The sequence below is a fragment of the Lissotriton helveticus genome, chromosome 7 (assembly GCF_964261635.1).
Source record: "Lissotriton helveticus chromosome 7, aLisHel1.1, whole genome shotgun sequence".
NCBI lineage: Eukaryota > Metazoa > Chordata > Amphibia > Caudata > Salamandridae > Lissotriton > Lissotriton helveticus.
This window is the reverse complement of record NC_136068.1, coordinates 401,877,290-401,892,735: the sequence shown is the minus strand read 5'-3', so window position 1 is coordinate 401,892,735 and position 15,446 is coordinate 401,877,290. Positions and strand designations below refer to the sequence as shown.

General features: G+C 43.0%; 1 protein-coding gene across 1 annotated transcript in view; it reads left to right on the top strand.

Moving 5' to 3' along the window:
• Positions 1-10,613, top strand: part of PXMP4 (peroxisomal membrane protein 4) — a 121,412-nt gene extending 110,799 nt beyond the window's left edge. Inside the window, exon 4 of the mRNA XM_078652275.1 lies at positions 9,608-10,613. Within this exon, the coding sequence (XP_078508401.1) occupies positions 9,608-9,871 (264 nt within the window). The 3' untranslated portion in view covers positions 9,872-10,613. The remainder of the gene's footprint in view (positions 1-9,607) is intronic.
• The last annotated feature ends 4,833 nt before the right edge of the window (positions 10,614-15,446 follow it).

Sequence of the window (15,446 nt, the reverse complement as noted above, 5' to 3'; positions counted from 1 at the left end):
CTGGCCGTCTGAAAAGCTACTAGCAAAATACCGATAACCAAAGTCGGCCGGCACCGTCCGCCATTCTTGAAATCCTGCCACGACCAGTGTTGAAGTTGTTATACATAGACTTCGATTCTGTCTACAGTGGTAAGTACCACCGTTAGCCTGCTCCCTGTGAGTATTGTCATATACAAGGACTCTATCTTGACCTTACTTGCGTCCATTTCTCTCCTATCATACAGTACCCGGCCGGGCACACTGTAAGTTGTTTGATCCTTCTTTATCACGCATGGGCTGCTAGTTGTGTAATTACACACTGAGAGGCAACCAAATATATTCCACATTCCACCATTTACCCTTATCTGTACATAGTATATGCCCTCACTTACCCCCCTTTTTAATTCCCCTAGATGTCCCTTAATGACCAGTCCTGACGAGACCCTCATTCTTTTGGGTCGAAACGCCGTCGACGCAAGTGGGAATGAACCACGCAAGACAGTGCCTAGAAACTTAGACAGCCACTGTACTAGATAATTAGTGTATTATTGCATTTGGTCAAATTCCCTTGTCTGTATATATACCCAGTAGAAACCTGTAGAATACTCACTTATTGTCACTTAATTACTGTTTGGTTCTCACCAAAAACACTTGGGACACATTGCACTTTCTTCACTTTACTATGTGTATAAATTGTATATTATTGATGGAATCAATGTTTTGAAAATACAAAAACCTTGATATAAACTACATGTATTATGAGTTGTGCCTTGCTTCTCTCTTTGCCATCCCTTGTTACCCCCTAATGTTTTTTGAAAATTGCTATTATGCTTTGTATTGACTTTGCAACATACAAATACTATACCGCAGGAACCATTGTTTTCCCTTGATATACACTCCAAACCAAGACATATAGGTAAAGACAATGTCATTTACAGTGCCAATAGCTGTAACTTTCTAACACTTGCAAACATGAGCCCTATTGCATTGCAAATGCGTGTTTATTTTTTCTACTGTGGTATTTGGTTTGCTGCTATTTCTTGCCTTTTTTTTTTTTTTTTAGCTCTGCAGCTGGATTCGTTACTAGGATTTTAACTGCTTTCATCCGAAGTTTTGTCTTGAGAAGATGACTGAGAAAATCACTTTCAGTCTAACATCGTTATGGAGAAATTTGTTGAGGAGTAGCAACATATTAAGATTTCTGATGCTTCTGGTGACGATGTCCCATTATATAACGAGACCACTAAAAAGTAGCTTATATTTCCACAAGACCTATTGCAGAATGTGAAGCATATCATGTCCATTAATGATAATTGCTTTCCAGTCCCTCCTTCCATTCTGGGCAAAGTGTTATGCCATTTCTCTCGCCTGCTTGATTTGTGTATAACCATTTGCACATTGGCTCCTGTCTCGTACAGCTCTGGAAAAATAGCACCCTCTTCAGCCAGCTCCGGAACATATATCTGGGAGAGCCAATCCGAAATACCCATGTTCTCCAAAACTTCTGAGGAAATAATTTCGTGAATTAATTGTATATTCTTTGTGTCTGTTGAAACATACCACTCAAAAGGGGAGGGGCGTTATTAGAAGGATATTAAGGCTGCAGGCATATGGAAGTGAAGTTTGCAGAAGGGGTAAAGGTTTGCAGGGCAGATAAATCAAATAAGGGCACGAACAATGAAACTTGTTGACAAAGTAGTAATGTGCCTCAACTTAATGTCTAAGGCTACAGTAATTCCTGAACTTAACCAAAACATTAAAAAAATGTAGGTCGAGCCTAGAGTTCACGTGCATGCGCTGCTGTGCGAGGCATGCTGTATTCCATGCGAGGAGTATGGCCACGCCCACCACTTCTAATTGGTTCCTTCCTGTGCCTTTGCAACTGCTTTACTTTGTGTGGTGAACGGTGCCATTTGTCCCTCTTTTGGGTGTTTTTTGTTACGCCCTTGGCGACTGACCCTCTTACATGGGTCATTTCGCTTCAGGCCATTTCCTTTGTGTGGCGCACTCTGTTTAATGTGTTTTTTGTGTTTTTTCCAGTCACTATGCGCTTGTGTTTTGTTTAACATTTCGTTTTGAGCCGGAATACTAGTGCTCATAATTACCTTCTCCCTCCCTGTAATCCTTTACATGCCCTCCCCGGTTTGTCTGCGTCCTGGAGGAGACTAATGCATGTGGGTTATAGTGGCCCTAGACCTAGGAAGCTTCCTGTGAATATTACTGACACGTTCCTTCTATTGACCACTTCAAAGTCGATTTAAAGGGATGTTCAAAACTTCTTAATATATTTGTCTCTTTGACAAACAACTTCCTAAATAAAATTTTGGAGGCGACCAAAAAGGTTAAACTAATAAATCTCAATGTATAATGTATTTTTTAAGTGAGTTGTGAAGCACAATGTTGGACTTGGAGTAGCGGGGACTGAAAAACGGTGGGCCCGTTACACTAATTTTATTCTTCTTTTTTCTATAAATTACTTCCTACTGGTCATTGGGCCACATGCACTTCATCTCTGCTTCGGCTTACTCATTCTTAGGCAATAAATCTACCTAATGAGGTTTAAATTTGACATCACACGTTTGGTGTGCTAGAAACAAACAGACCGATATTATAAAGGACTGGAAAAATAATTTTATTTCATAGGTAATGCTTTATTATTGTGAGGCTAATACAGCTCTGTTCCTACGCCAAGTCAAGACTGCCCAATGACCTGGGGTGGACATGCTTGTTAATTTGCAGCAGATATTTATCAAAAGGCTTTTGCAATCCAGCAATTTCCAAGGCAAACAAAAATAATCGCTTTTGTATGTTCAGTGCCTCTTATCACAAGTATGCTAGAACTTGTTTGACTTAATCTATTCCTGTAAATATACATGAGTAGGTGCTCTGAATTTGACCTGTGCCCATGATGTTTTAGTGTGTAGTAATTGTATAGCTCTTCAATCCCTGGCAGCACAGAAGCCAGGATGTACTGCACAGCTAAATGCTTCCGTAAGGCGAGACCTATTTGCTTCCAAAGGCGAGACCTATTTGCTATGTATATATATCTTTATATATATCCACAACGTTCTGCTCCCGCAACTTCCAACCCCACACGGCGGTGGCAAAGAAGGAGACTCGGACCCCACAGGACTTCAGGCAGGATGTTTTATTTAATAGGAAAACAACCTCACACACGAACCGACTCGTAGTTCAAATAGTTAACCAATTACCTCAATGTAGAAATATATTTACACTTTCGTAAAACGTATTAATAAAACATGTTAACTCATTTCAGCGTTATCCATGGTATAGTTGACACAAATTACGTATTGTGCAGACTTGGCTCAATTTATGCGTCAGGTCTGATTACAGGCAAGTATAGTTTTAAACTACTTTGTATCGAGAACTTTATTAATACCGCTTCTTACTGCATGGTAGAAAACACTATTGAGTGCATGTCTACGGTCATTTTAACCCACCTGTTACGTGTTGGTTGTACTACTGTAGTGGTACTTAAACATGTTTATTTTAACTGCGGTTACATAATTATATAGCCCCAGTGGGCTAAATAGACGCTGTCTGTCTCTAAGATGCGGCTTTTATACAACACCATCTTATTCAGGTGTATAATTTACAATTTTGTCCCCATTGCCCATCTTTCACTTTGTGGACTAGCGGGCTGGTTATCTACAAACCCATCAACGGTTTACCCAGCCCTACGTAGAATTAGCGCCCAAGTGGGCATTATTTCATCCAAGTATAAAATGCAACACCCTTCTTATAAAACATGAACCCCTAAACAGTGCTTCAAAAAGTGCAAAAATCAAATGAATACATAAAACCTATAAAATCCATACTTAAGCAAGCTGCCTCTTTACATCTTTGAATCAGATAACATTCTCTCACATGATTATTTGTACTGGAAACCTCTAGAGATGGGTGCTCAGATTCTCTTCCAGATTTAGCCCTGCTGGGGCTATAGTGTTAAGCTCCAAAATATAGTGAGATTCAAGGCGTCTCACTTTTTTTCTCTCTGTCCCCACTCCGGATACTATGTGGGATACAGTCAATACCAAAGTAGCTGAGCCCTGTCACATCTTTATTATGCTGGGCCTCAAAATGGCGGGCTACCGGATATGACTTATCAGCATTACGTATAGCCCTCATGTTTTGTAAGATCCTAATATGGTCTGGATGAATAGTACTACCCACGTACCTCAGGCCGCATATATATATTATGAAAAACATAGTCCTAGATTCCTTACCTTAGAAATACATCAAAGGGGTCAGACTGGATCCGGAAAGTTTTTGTCAGCAGTACCCCTGTGCGTCGGTAGGCGTCATCATGCGGCCCTGGAGGCATCGTCGTCGACAAGGTGACGTCGCTGGAGCTACATAGACACGCTGACGTCGGTTCTTTAATTTTCCGCACCAGCAAGCACCCATAGTCACTTTTTGACTGAGTTTTTTTAGGCCTTTTGTCTCTATTCTTTCGAGTCGATCGACTCCTGGTGTCATAGGGATACCCGGCTTTAGGAACTGCTGCCTGGGGCGCGACCACGACTCCAAGTCATGCCCCGACTGCCGGGCCATGGCACCGAAGACTATGCGGGAGTGGTCCCGAAAGTTGCTGGAAGTCCGTCAGTCTGCTCCGCGCCGCTCGAGGTCCCAGTTCTGTGGGAGGTTGAGGAACTGGTCGCGGACTGGTCATCATCATTCCTCTGGATTCAAGTCTTCGCACTTGGGGTCAGGTAAGTCGAAGCATTTCAAGAAGAAGTTGAAGAAGCGTCGTCGCTCTTCGACTTCCCCTCGCCTGTTACGCGGCTGAGGGTGCAGGTGGTGCGACTCCCGCCGCTCCGGCGGAGCCTGCGATGTCGCCGATGGCCTATCCGCACTTTCAGGGTTCGTCGGCGACGCCTGCTTAGGCGCAAGAATTTCTTGCTGCCATGGCCCGACTCTTTGGGCCGTCTGGCCTGCTGGTGCACCTCTGGGCCCCGCGCACCCGACTGGGGGTCCTGTCCTTCCTGAGGCTTTAGCCCCGGCGCCGCAGGACCCTCCTGGATCCAGGCGAGGATCCCGGGCGACACCGGCTGACCTCATAACACCTCCACTGGTGTTGACCTCTCCTCCGGCACCACATTCGTCGTCGCCGTCCGGTGCCACCGCCGACATCGTCCCCAGGCCCAACACAGGGGGTCCTGTGGACAAGAACGTGGCCTGACCCTATCGCCCGGCTCTCGGTGACCCCCTCTTTCTCTCCCATCACCCCACTCCAGAGAGCTTGATTGCCCAAGCCTCTGCTTTCCAGAGAGCGTTCCCTTCCACACCTCTGGATAGGGAATCTAAGAAGCTGGAGCAGCTTGGCAAGAAGCTGTTTTCATCTGCCAGCTTGGGGCTATGGTCGGTGAACACCGTATGGCTCCTTGGCCGTTATTCCCCCTCTGTGTGGGATACGGTTGTGCAGGTGCTGCCCAACTGTCCGGAGGAGGCATGGACCGTCCTCTCCAAAGCTATAGCAGCTGGGAGAGACACAGCTATTGCCTCATAGAGACTATATGAAAACTACACTATTCTGGCAAACTAGCCCAGCAGCATAGCGTGTCTTTCCCTTAGTGCTGGATTACACAGATGTTTCAGATGTTAGGTTTTAGACAGCAAAATTAGTTCACGTTCTTAGAAGGCAGATTGTAAATGCGAGAGAGCAAGGTCCAACTCCCCTTTGCAATGCACTAAGAACAAAAAAAAACCTACGTAGTATGCTCATGGTATTAAGTGGTTTGTTTGAAAGAAAGATTGAGAAATACAATCAGCTTGAATCATTAAGAGTTGAAACTAATTTATCCAAATAAAAGTTTGACTGTATGGAGAAGTATGACAGAAAAGAAATGCCTTTTATTTTATTATTTAAAGTAACATGGTAATAAAAGTGCGTTGGTAATGTGCTCAATGTCTTTTTTACAAGTGTGAGAAAGGATGTCACTTAAGTTCACGTGTTGGCATGGACATTAAATCTTCAGCAGCTGCCCAGATGGCACAGAATTAAAATAGTATAAATTGTTGCTCCTCTTGAAGTAATGCTCAGCTACACCCACGTTAATTAAATTATGGTCTCTTACTCCCTTAAACATACTACAGGTTATTCCTCTTTGAAAATATGTGGGAGCAGATGGTGCAGACCGAATCATTGTTACTCATGACTGATGAGACCAAAGGTGCTGTATCACTAATAATTACTTGCATTTTTAATAAAGCTTGCCATTATCAATGCAGTCATCGAGTAGCTCTCCAAATCACATGTATTTTTATTTCCCAACTCTGTTATGGTTGACTTACCGCCATCAGAAGGATGAAAAGCGGAGGCAGCCCTAGTTTTATGCGACACAATAGGCTTTCAAACTACTGAGAAATCTTGACAGGGAGTACATTAACCCCGTATGCTATGTAACAAGCTAGCTGTTGTAACAAAAAGCTGTCAGAAGCTCTTACAGCTGAAACAGGCTAGAAAACAGTGCTTGCTGCCTGTAGCCAAACTTTGGCCAAGGCCTGCTAGAAGTCGCATTCAAATTTTTAGATACCCCTGAGAAATGTGTGTCTGAGTAAAACAATAGCTTTCCCTGCCACCGGTCTCTGCAAAGAGGCCAGGCACTTAAAGATCTTTAAGTCCAACATCCTGCCCCCATTTTTTTTATTAAAGATCACTATGTGAAGTTACAGTAACGTGCTCTACTGCAGGGTATTTCATCTTCCGGTGCTTTCACGGTGGGGCCTTCGTTGGCCTTTAAATCCTTTATTTTAATTCACCTGTAGGAGTATGAGCATGAACCAGGCACATGGGACAGGAAGCAAGCCCAGACTCAAAGAACATCTGGGTCATGATGTTTGGCTTGCATTTTGCAATCGCAAAATATATTAAAGTCCCTTAAAGTGGTTTCGTTCAAAGTGTGTGGCCCAGTTAAAACCGAACAAAAGCAATTCCCAAAACATGGGCAGAAATCAACTCAAATTTACCTCATCTAATGCGCGATGTGTGGATGTTGTTAGGGCTGGCATGGAGGGGCTCAGTCAGGAAGAGAGACTATTGATCTAAGGCTCTTTAAATTTAAAGTGAAAGCACTTACTGTACAATTCTATGTAATGGAGGGACCACACTTCCCATGCCCTCAGGGAGAGCTCAGGGAAGCAAAAGGGAGGAAGGGGTTAAAGGTCGGTGCATGGTAGGAGGGTGACTTGGTGAGGGAAACAGAGATAAACCCCACAAAAAAGCATATTGTTTTTAAGCCAGGAGGTGGCGTAGCATTCAAATCTGCTGACCTTAGAGCTGGGGAACAGGGTTCGAGCCTCAGCGTCCACTGTAATTATTAGCAAATCACTAAACCGCGATCTCAGAGGGGCGGTTCAAGGGGTGGGGAGAGACAAATAAAAAAAAACCACACAGTAGAGACGACCACGCACTGTAGCATCTGAAAAAAATAGTGCAGAGAATCATGCCTGAGCAATTCAAAGTAAACAAGCCGGCCACTAAGTAAACATAACACGGGAGGCGGAAATGCACAAACATATGCCCTTGTAATGCTGATGAGTATGAAACCAAGAAATCCAAGTGTAAAGTCTTAGGAAGCAGCCACTGCAATGGCTTCCCATGAGTGCTGTGAATATTAATAAGTAAATAGTTATCTGAACTGCTAATAAAAGCTCCCGTGTTAGGACACATGTAAAAGGGCCAGTCCTCATGGGAGGTAACAACAGAAGACAGGGAGGTACTAAGGAGGGACTAATAAGCCTATTAACAAATCAGAAGGCAACATTTACAATGCGCAATGTCTCAAACCAATGGGAAATGTGGGCGGAGCTTCAAGTTCATACCTGAATACAGCATGTCTTGAAGAGACCGCGCAATTGCTGCCTAGGCAAGACCTTAAAAGAGAAGGACATACGTTTTTTTTTTTTTTTTAGAAAAATTCCAGACCCAACCGCTAGATGGTGGAATCATGCACAGCATGTGATTCTAAACATTCCTCAAGCTGCAAAACTACACCGACCAGTAAAACTCTAACTTTCCAATTGGATCCGCCCCTTAGGCCATCCTTTTGTGATGCATCAAATAAATATCAACAGTGCATCCCGAGAGCAGGGTTTGCATGCTTTATTCAGCACTCAATTTGAAGAAGGAACACCTAGCATTACCAGACTAGTTGAATCTTTTTTTTTTAAACTGTGAAAATGCGTCTAAACTGATGTAAATACAAGATGGGGTCCCACTCAGCACTTTGAAGCCCTACTTCAACACAGACTTAACAGGACCTTGCTACAATGATTCCTGAATCTTAACCGGAGTGACCTGAGCTTCCTCAAAGCTGAGACTACTAAGCCTGATGCTCTGCTGGCCTGCCATGCTGCTGCTGACTTGGCGGTGTGGAAGTCCCTGGCCAGCTCAGAGGGCCCATAAATGGTGACCTAGAGTGCCAGGATGCCCTCTCTACTGCTTAACAGAGATTGGGTATGGCGTCTGAAAATCCATGTGTAAATTCAAGTAAGTAAGCAATGACTCTTCTGTTGAGTACTCTTTCCCCTTTTTTGTCCTTGTTTTGATTGCCCACCTTTGTGGGGACCACCTTAACCTCTGCACACTTTCTGAGCACTTGATAGCCTGCATTTGGTGCAGCTTTGAAAACAGGCCCATAACCACCCGCAGTGGCATGAAAAAAAGTGTACTAGAGACACATTTAGAGAGTCCCATGACCTTGTCTTGTAGAAGGTTCAGATATTCTTGTGTGTGCCTGTGGGTCGACACCCCAATGTCCCCCATATATCACAGCCTTGGCTATCTCCCTTGAGTAGTAAGACCTGTCTCTTATGCCTTTTAGAGATGGAGGTATTGAGCCAATAGCACTAGTACTCTTGGCATGGAATATATTCAACTTCAAAGGTATTAGGAAGCATAACCCAGGAGACACATTTAGTTCCTGCCTAAATATCTCTTAAGTGGCCACAGATGCTCTTGGTTTTAAAATGTTGGTCTTGTATTTCTCTTCAATTAGGTTTTGTTACATTGCGTTCTTCTTTTTTGCAGTTTTATACATCGTGGACTGAAGCAGAAGGCTTTGCAGCGCTTTATATGAGCACCAATTACATTACACAAAGTGTGCGTTTATTGAATTTTCAAAGCAGTTCTCAATGTTTGCAAATGTGTCATACTACACGTGGTCTCAAATTTCAGCAGGATGCATGGAAGCCAACCTTCCATTGCAACCATCAGTGCTCATCTTTCTAGTCACTAGGGAGCACCTGCAACTTTACATCCAATATTGCTTAGTTGTTTCTGTAACTTTACGGACCAGGGGAAACGCCTGATGGATTCACACAGGTACTTTGTATATATGCTTTAAAATAAATCAAGCCAACTGGGATATCTGAACAGCTTCCACTCGCCGTAGCCGTGCTCCACGCTTCCTTCCTTCTTTTCCAACCCCACTTTTATCCCCTTTGCTCCTCTTCATTTTATACATTTTTACAACTTTGATGTTCTCTTTTTCGTGTGTCTCTCCTTTGACTTGGATAATACCGAATGGATTTACAGCTTTCCTATTTTCTTGTTTGAGTTGTGCTTGCACATTCTTGCATAATCCATCTGTCTCTCCTCTTCCAGATAAACATGTACCTGCTGTCTCGTATCTTGTTTGGTTTGTCCCGGCTGGCAGTGCAGAAGGGCTACATCCCCGAGCCTAAGCACGACCCCTTTCCCATGTTTTCGGCTGCTGTATGGGGCATCGTCCTGTGGCTTTTTGAGCACCACCGACAGACGCTGCAGCCCTCGCTGCAGTCCTCCATGACCTACCTGTATGACGACAGCAACGTGTGGCACGATGTCTCGGACTTCCTTGTTTACAACAAATCCAGTGCGGCGAAGTAATGGTTCTTCCCGTTTCATCGAAAGGACTTTGTATTTGATACATTCCAGCATCAAGGGATGGTGAAAGTGTGTCCTCCTTAGTTCTCAATATACAAAAATGCCATTTTAAATGTTTATCACTTTTAGTGCCTGTACTCAACCTTTCGTTTTTCCTTTTTTTTAAATTTAATCAATGTCTACCTAGCTGTAGTTCGGTTTGCCTTTGTTTTATCTTTTGTTTGCTATACATCTTTAACAATCTTCTCTTGCACACTTTTCTTCCTCGACTTTTTTTCTCTGCCTCTTTTTCATGCTGTCCTGCCTCACTTATATTCTTTTCTTGCACACTTGTTAGCTGAGCATTCAGAAACTTTGTGAGATATTCCCAGATGGAAGCTTTTTCTTTTGCCAGCGAAATCTTAGGTTGAGCCTTGCACTACTGACTCCACTTAATTAGTGGCTCTTCCAATCCAAGTAGCATCTCTGCTAAATGTGAAGACACCAAAGCACATAGAGCAAGAATTGCATGTTATTGGCAATTACTTAATGATAAATTATGATCTATTTAATGATCACTCCTGGGCAAAGGACTAGATGATGGTACGATGGTAAATTAAGTAGGACATTTACTGTTTCGACAATAATTGTTGTTACCACTTATTTAGATGAGGGGCAATATTAATGTAGTTTAACATAAGAATGTGACAGACTATTAAATACGCTAAATTGATGTTTGACAGAGGATTAAATTTATGGTGCAGGTCCCTGCTTTCTGCTGCCTGGAATAGATGTACACAAATGATGCTTGAACCTCCTTCGACCCATTCAGAAATTCAATTTAGTTGCGATCTTGGGATGGCCGCCACATAGACAGAGTCTCTTCTGAAAGTTCATTGCGTGTAAATTTGTGTTGCACAAATTCATTGTGGATTTCCTGAAGACGTGACTGAGTATTACTGTTCTGTGGGTCAACAAGCCTGGTATTTACCCTCTAAATGGTTACAGATGTAGTAATAGCAGTCCTTATTGATATATGAATGATAGAAAGCACACCATCAGTTCAAATACTTAATACTTTACTAATGCTCAATGGCAAAGTTTTTTTAGTGTACGACCCTGGTGCATGTTCTATCCAAGACATGCTAAATATGTACCTAAAGCTGGCGCCCATAGGGTGCATCAGTCCCAAGATGCACTACTTGTGCACATAGGGAAAAGCAGTCCAATGTAATCCGTTTAATCCATACTCATCCGAGTTTTAATCGTCAATATTTCGTTAGAAACATGGTGATGCTATTTTTTTCATTCACTTAAACCATGACAAATGTTTCTCCAACATTTGATGTTTTGGAGATTCATAACAGCGATAGTAGTGCACCTTGAGACTGATGCACCGTGTGGACACCAGCTTTAGGTAGTAGTTGTACTTCTGCTTATGGGTCCTGTTAGTCGGAGTTTTTTTATATGGTTTGTACGTCACCACAATAGAAGAGCGCCTGCCTCATACTCTACTGCTAGGAGTGTGTTACCCGAATACTTTTAATGCTGGGGCCTCCACATCCACCACTAGAAATGACTCCAGCTCCTCAGTCTCCCCTCTACTCTTACCTGCCTTTATTGTTGTTTGCTTAAGTACATGATCCAACATCTTTTTTGTGCTTTTACTATCTGTTGCTTCACAGCACGGCTTTCACTCTAGAAATATCAGTTCACAAATCGAGTGGCCTCTCAAGACTCTGAATTTATGCACTGCCCATTCATGGGGGGCCATCAAAAAAGCTCAAAGTTCATTCACCAAGATCACATTGCGGAAAGCTGCATGTCTTGTGACTTGATCACATCTTTAAATCTCCGGAATAATGGTGAGGCATGTCACTCTGTGCTTGTGGCACCCTAGCGTGAAGTTTTGGAAATCCTCTATGGAAAGGACTTTAAAGCCTATTTTGGTGCTATGGGCAGAGTAGTATTTGGCCTCTTACACAGGTCTCTTCAGACATGAAACTATACAGCATCACATTAGATTATAGATTGCTTTTGTTTTCTGCATCTTACTTTAATGTTATGTGATAAACTAACCTAAAAGTCGTGTTAGTTTGGACATAGGTATGTAACGATTTCAGGTTTGCGATCGTTTTTCCAGGAAAAGATGATAATGAATCAGTCAAACCTGAGACAGAATAAGTGTACTCCAACGACAATAATGGGTACTGTATACATACATGTATGAGAGCACAAGGTGTGTCCTTTGGTGATACTTAATAGAGACCTATTAACCCATACCTCACCACTCACCCAATACAGTCTCATCCAGCAAACAACCTGCCACAATTCTTACTGTTAGGTCCAACTTACTCAATATATCAGCACAAAAACCTAAACGGTTCAATATATAACAACTCAATTCATTAAAACGTTTTTTACAAAGTTAAAAACATTGCAGACAGTAATCATATAGTTTGCGCAAAATTTATATAATGAAAAAAGAACATGACGAGAGTTTAAAAAACAAACCAAAAAAAATTAATCTCTGTCATCACAGACCATATCCGTCTATTCAGATTGTTCAGATGAACCCTGATACTAAACAAACATTCAGCATCTAGGGAAACATCAATTTGACGGATTAATGGAAGACGGGCTTCGACACGTTTCGATGGTTATGTTGTTTCGACCATCTTTATCAAGACTACACTGGATAAGCTCTCGGATCAAACACATTCAAAAGCCACTTTCAGTGGTAGTATGTCTACTTAGGAAGCTGCTGCAATGATCCAGTTCCCAGCCAATAATTAAAAGACATGATAGGCACCTTTTATGAATACGTATAACAGATCTTGACAGATTTCTGCTCATCCATAAAGACTGCGTAAGTACATAACAAATCTCGTATTAATGCTACTTTAGGCCTCCTTGATTGGCTCCAAATAGGGCAAGATGTTTAAAAAAAAAATAATAATGAGGGACTACTCCTCTGATGAACACGATATGTTCTGGTCCTCTACGTATGAAGATTATATGCCTCGCAGTGACTGTATCTGAGGAAAGCGGCGGCGTTCCTTTGCGTCTGTCCTTATCTTCTAGTGATCGATGATGTATGTACTATACACAGAAACGGAACACGGTGGCAGAAGTAATGAATTGTAAGCAATAACTCTGAAGTCCTACATTGTGCAGTGGTTCGCTGTTGCTACGTTAGACATCTCGGTCATGTACAGTGATTCATTCCAGGACAATATATTGGTATCACAGAGCACAGTTTATTGGCCTAGTGAAAGAAGGTATTATTTATGTGTGAGATTTGTATTTAGTTTTTCTAATTTAAAAAACATCAAACACATACAATAAGCATTGAGATGAATGCACATGTTCATAGCTGTCAAGTTTTCAGATTGCATTTGTGTGACATTTCCATTGCTTCAGTGTACTTATGAGTGACATTCAACTGCCAAATAAGAGTGTCACTTTCTCACGAATAAAACCAAGCATTTAAGTCTATGGAAAGAGCGAAATAGCAGAAATAAGGCCCTTTTGGCCAATAAGAAGCTGTAAAAGAAGCTGTAAAAGATCCAAACTGCTGCAGAACTGGTTCATTGTAAAGTGACTGGCCTACTGCCCCTTTCTAAGACAATAGACACAGGGAGGGCATCCAAGCAGTATTTCATGATGTCAAAAGACAACTTTTACAACTGCATAGGGCTTGAAACTGCCACTGATCATTTGTCGCAATTAAAATATTTACAATCATTAAATGCGAATTGTAATGCCCACTTTTTACAAGCTGCACACCAGGTTGCAGCAGACCAGGGCAGTGATTATAGCTCGTTAGGTACGGCCTGCAGCTGATGATGAATCTTTATTTGCAGTGGGCTTTATCAGCCCCTTTGTGATCCTTCCATTCTTCTGCAGTGGTCCTTAATCGGCACCTTTGTGATATTTCCATTTTTCTGCTGTGGGCCTTAATCTGCACCTTTGTGATCCTTCTATTCTGCTGTGGGCCTCAATCAGCACCTTTGTGATCCTTCCATTCTTCTGCAGTGGGCCTTAATCGGCACCTTTGTGATATTGCCATTTTTCTGCTGTGGGCCTTAATCTGCACCTTTGTGATCCTTCTATTCTTCTGCAGTGGGCCTTAATCGGCACCTTTGTGATCCTTCCATTCTTCTGCTGTGGGCCTCAATCAGCACCTTTGTGATCTTTCTATTCTTCTGCTGTAGGCCTTAATCGGCACCTTTGTGATCCTTCTATTCTTCTGCAGCCGGTCATCCACTACTGTGGCCCTGGATAGCCGGGACTCAGTGCATTGGGCCAGTCTATGGGGCGTACTTCATGTCTGAGATGGCCGGCACTGAGGGCGCTTTCCCAGAATAGACAGAGCACCCGAGGGATGCCCCCTCATGGCGCACATGTGGCAGTGCTATTGTTGTTGGTTTAATTGGGGTGACCAAATGTAATTCCCAGGAGGCTGTAGGGTAAACATTCTGCACTGTAATGTGCCACACACACCGCTTCCTCCGACCACCACACAACATCACTAAGGGGTTAACGGCGCCACTTGTCTGATGCCGCCTGAACCAATTATTAATCGGAAAACAGGAGGGCTCTGCTAGACCAAACCCAAGCTGGACAGACTCGCTGCACTTCTGTAAGGAGCAAAAAATGCTTAATTCTGTCACTGTGAGTGACTGATCAACCCTCTCCGAGGATCCAAATGAGACATCCCAGAGAGCCTGTGTCTGTTAGTAGATTTGTTTGCACGCTACTGTGGAAACAATATATTACCAGTCAAACTACTGGTGTAGCCACCATAGCAACGAGTCCAGGCCAACAGCGCCCAAGTAAATTCATTGTCTAGGGAAGGCTGCAGAACAGTGAAGCCGGGCTCCTTTTGTTCATTCCTGTAGTGCCTCAAAACCGCACAGTCACAAGAGAACTGAAATGCCTGCCTCTTGCATTTTAGTGCGGTGATGCGAACACCAGCATTAAAATGTTATTCTAACCCCTGATGCTTGCGTATTTATCAATTTATTCTGGAATTACTTTTGTTAAAATATATATGTATGTCCACTTATAACTTCTTCTGCCTCCGTCCTTCATAGTTGAGTTTAGAACTTGGCTATCACGCACTCGGAAGTGAACTGAGCAGGCAAGTGACTGCTCAAAACCTAACAGCCTCTCAAGGAAGAAGTATGCCCTTTTAGCTTACTCAGAGCACAGCAGTAGGGAACACCCTGTGTGCGACAGGCAGGACTTAGCTAAAGCCCATACCTTGTATTTCCGATGCTGCTGAACACTGAAGACCCCACCGTGTTCTGATTGTGGAATAAGTAGGGCTTGGCCTCAGATATTTTTTGAAGTTTTGAGGCATAACCATAACACCACTGCAACAGTTTTTTTTATCTAGGAAAGCCGCTCGCAGCCTCGGACTGCTGAACCTGTCCCTGGATTCCTGTCTTAGTTCCTTTTCCCGGTTTGCCGTGCCTGAGGACCATCCACTCACTGGAGTTTGACTGCTGCTGACGGGGCCGGGACTGCGAGACCCAGGGTGCACAGCGCTCTGACATCATAGCGCACCTGGTGTCTCTTCCCGCCCCCAACT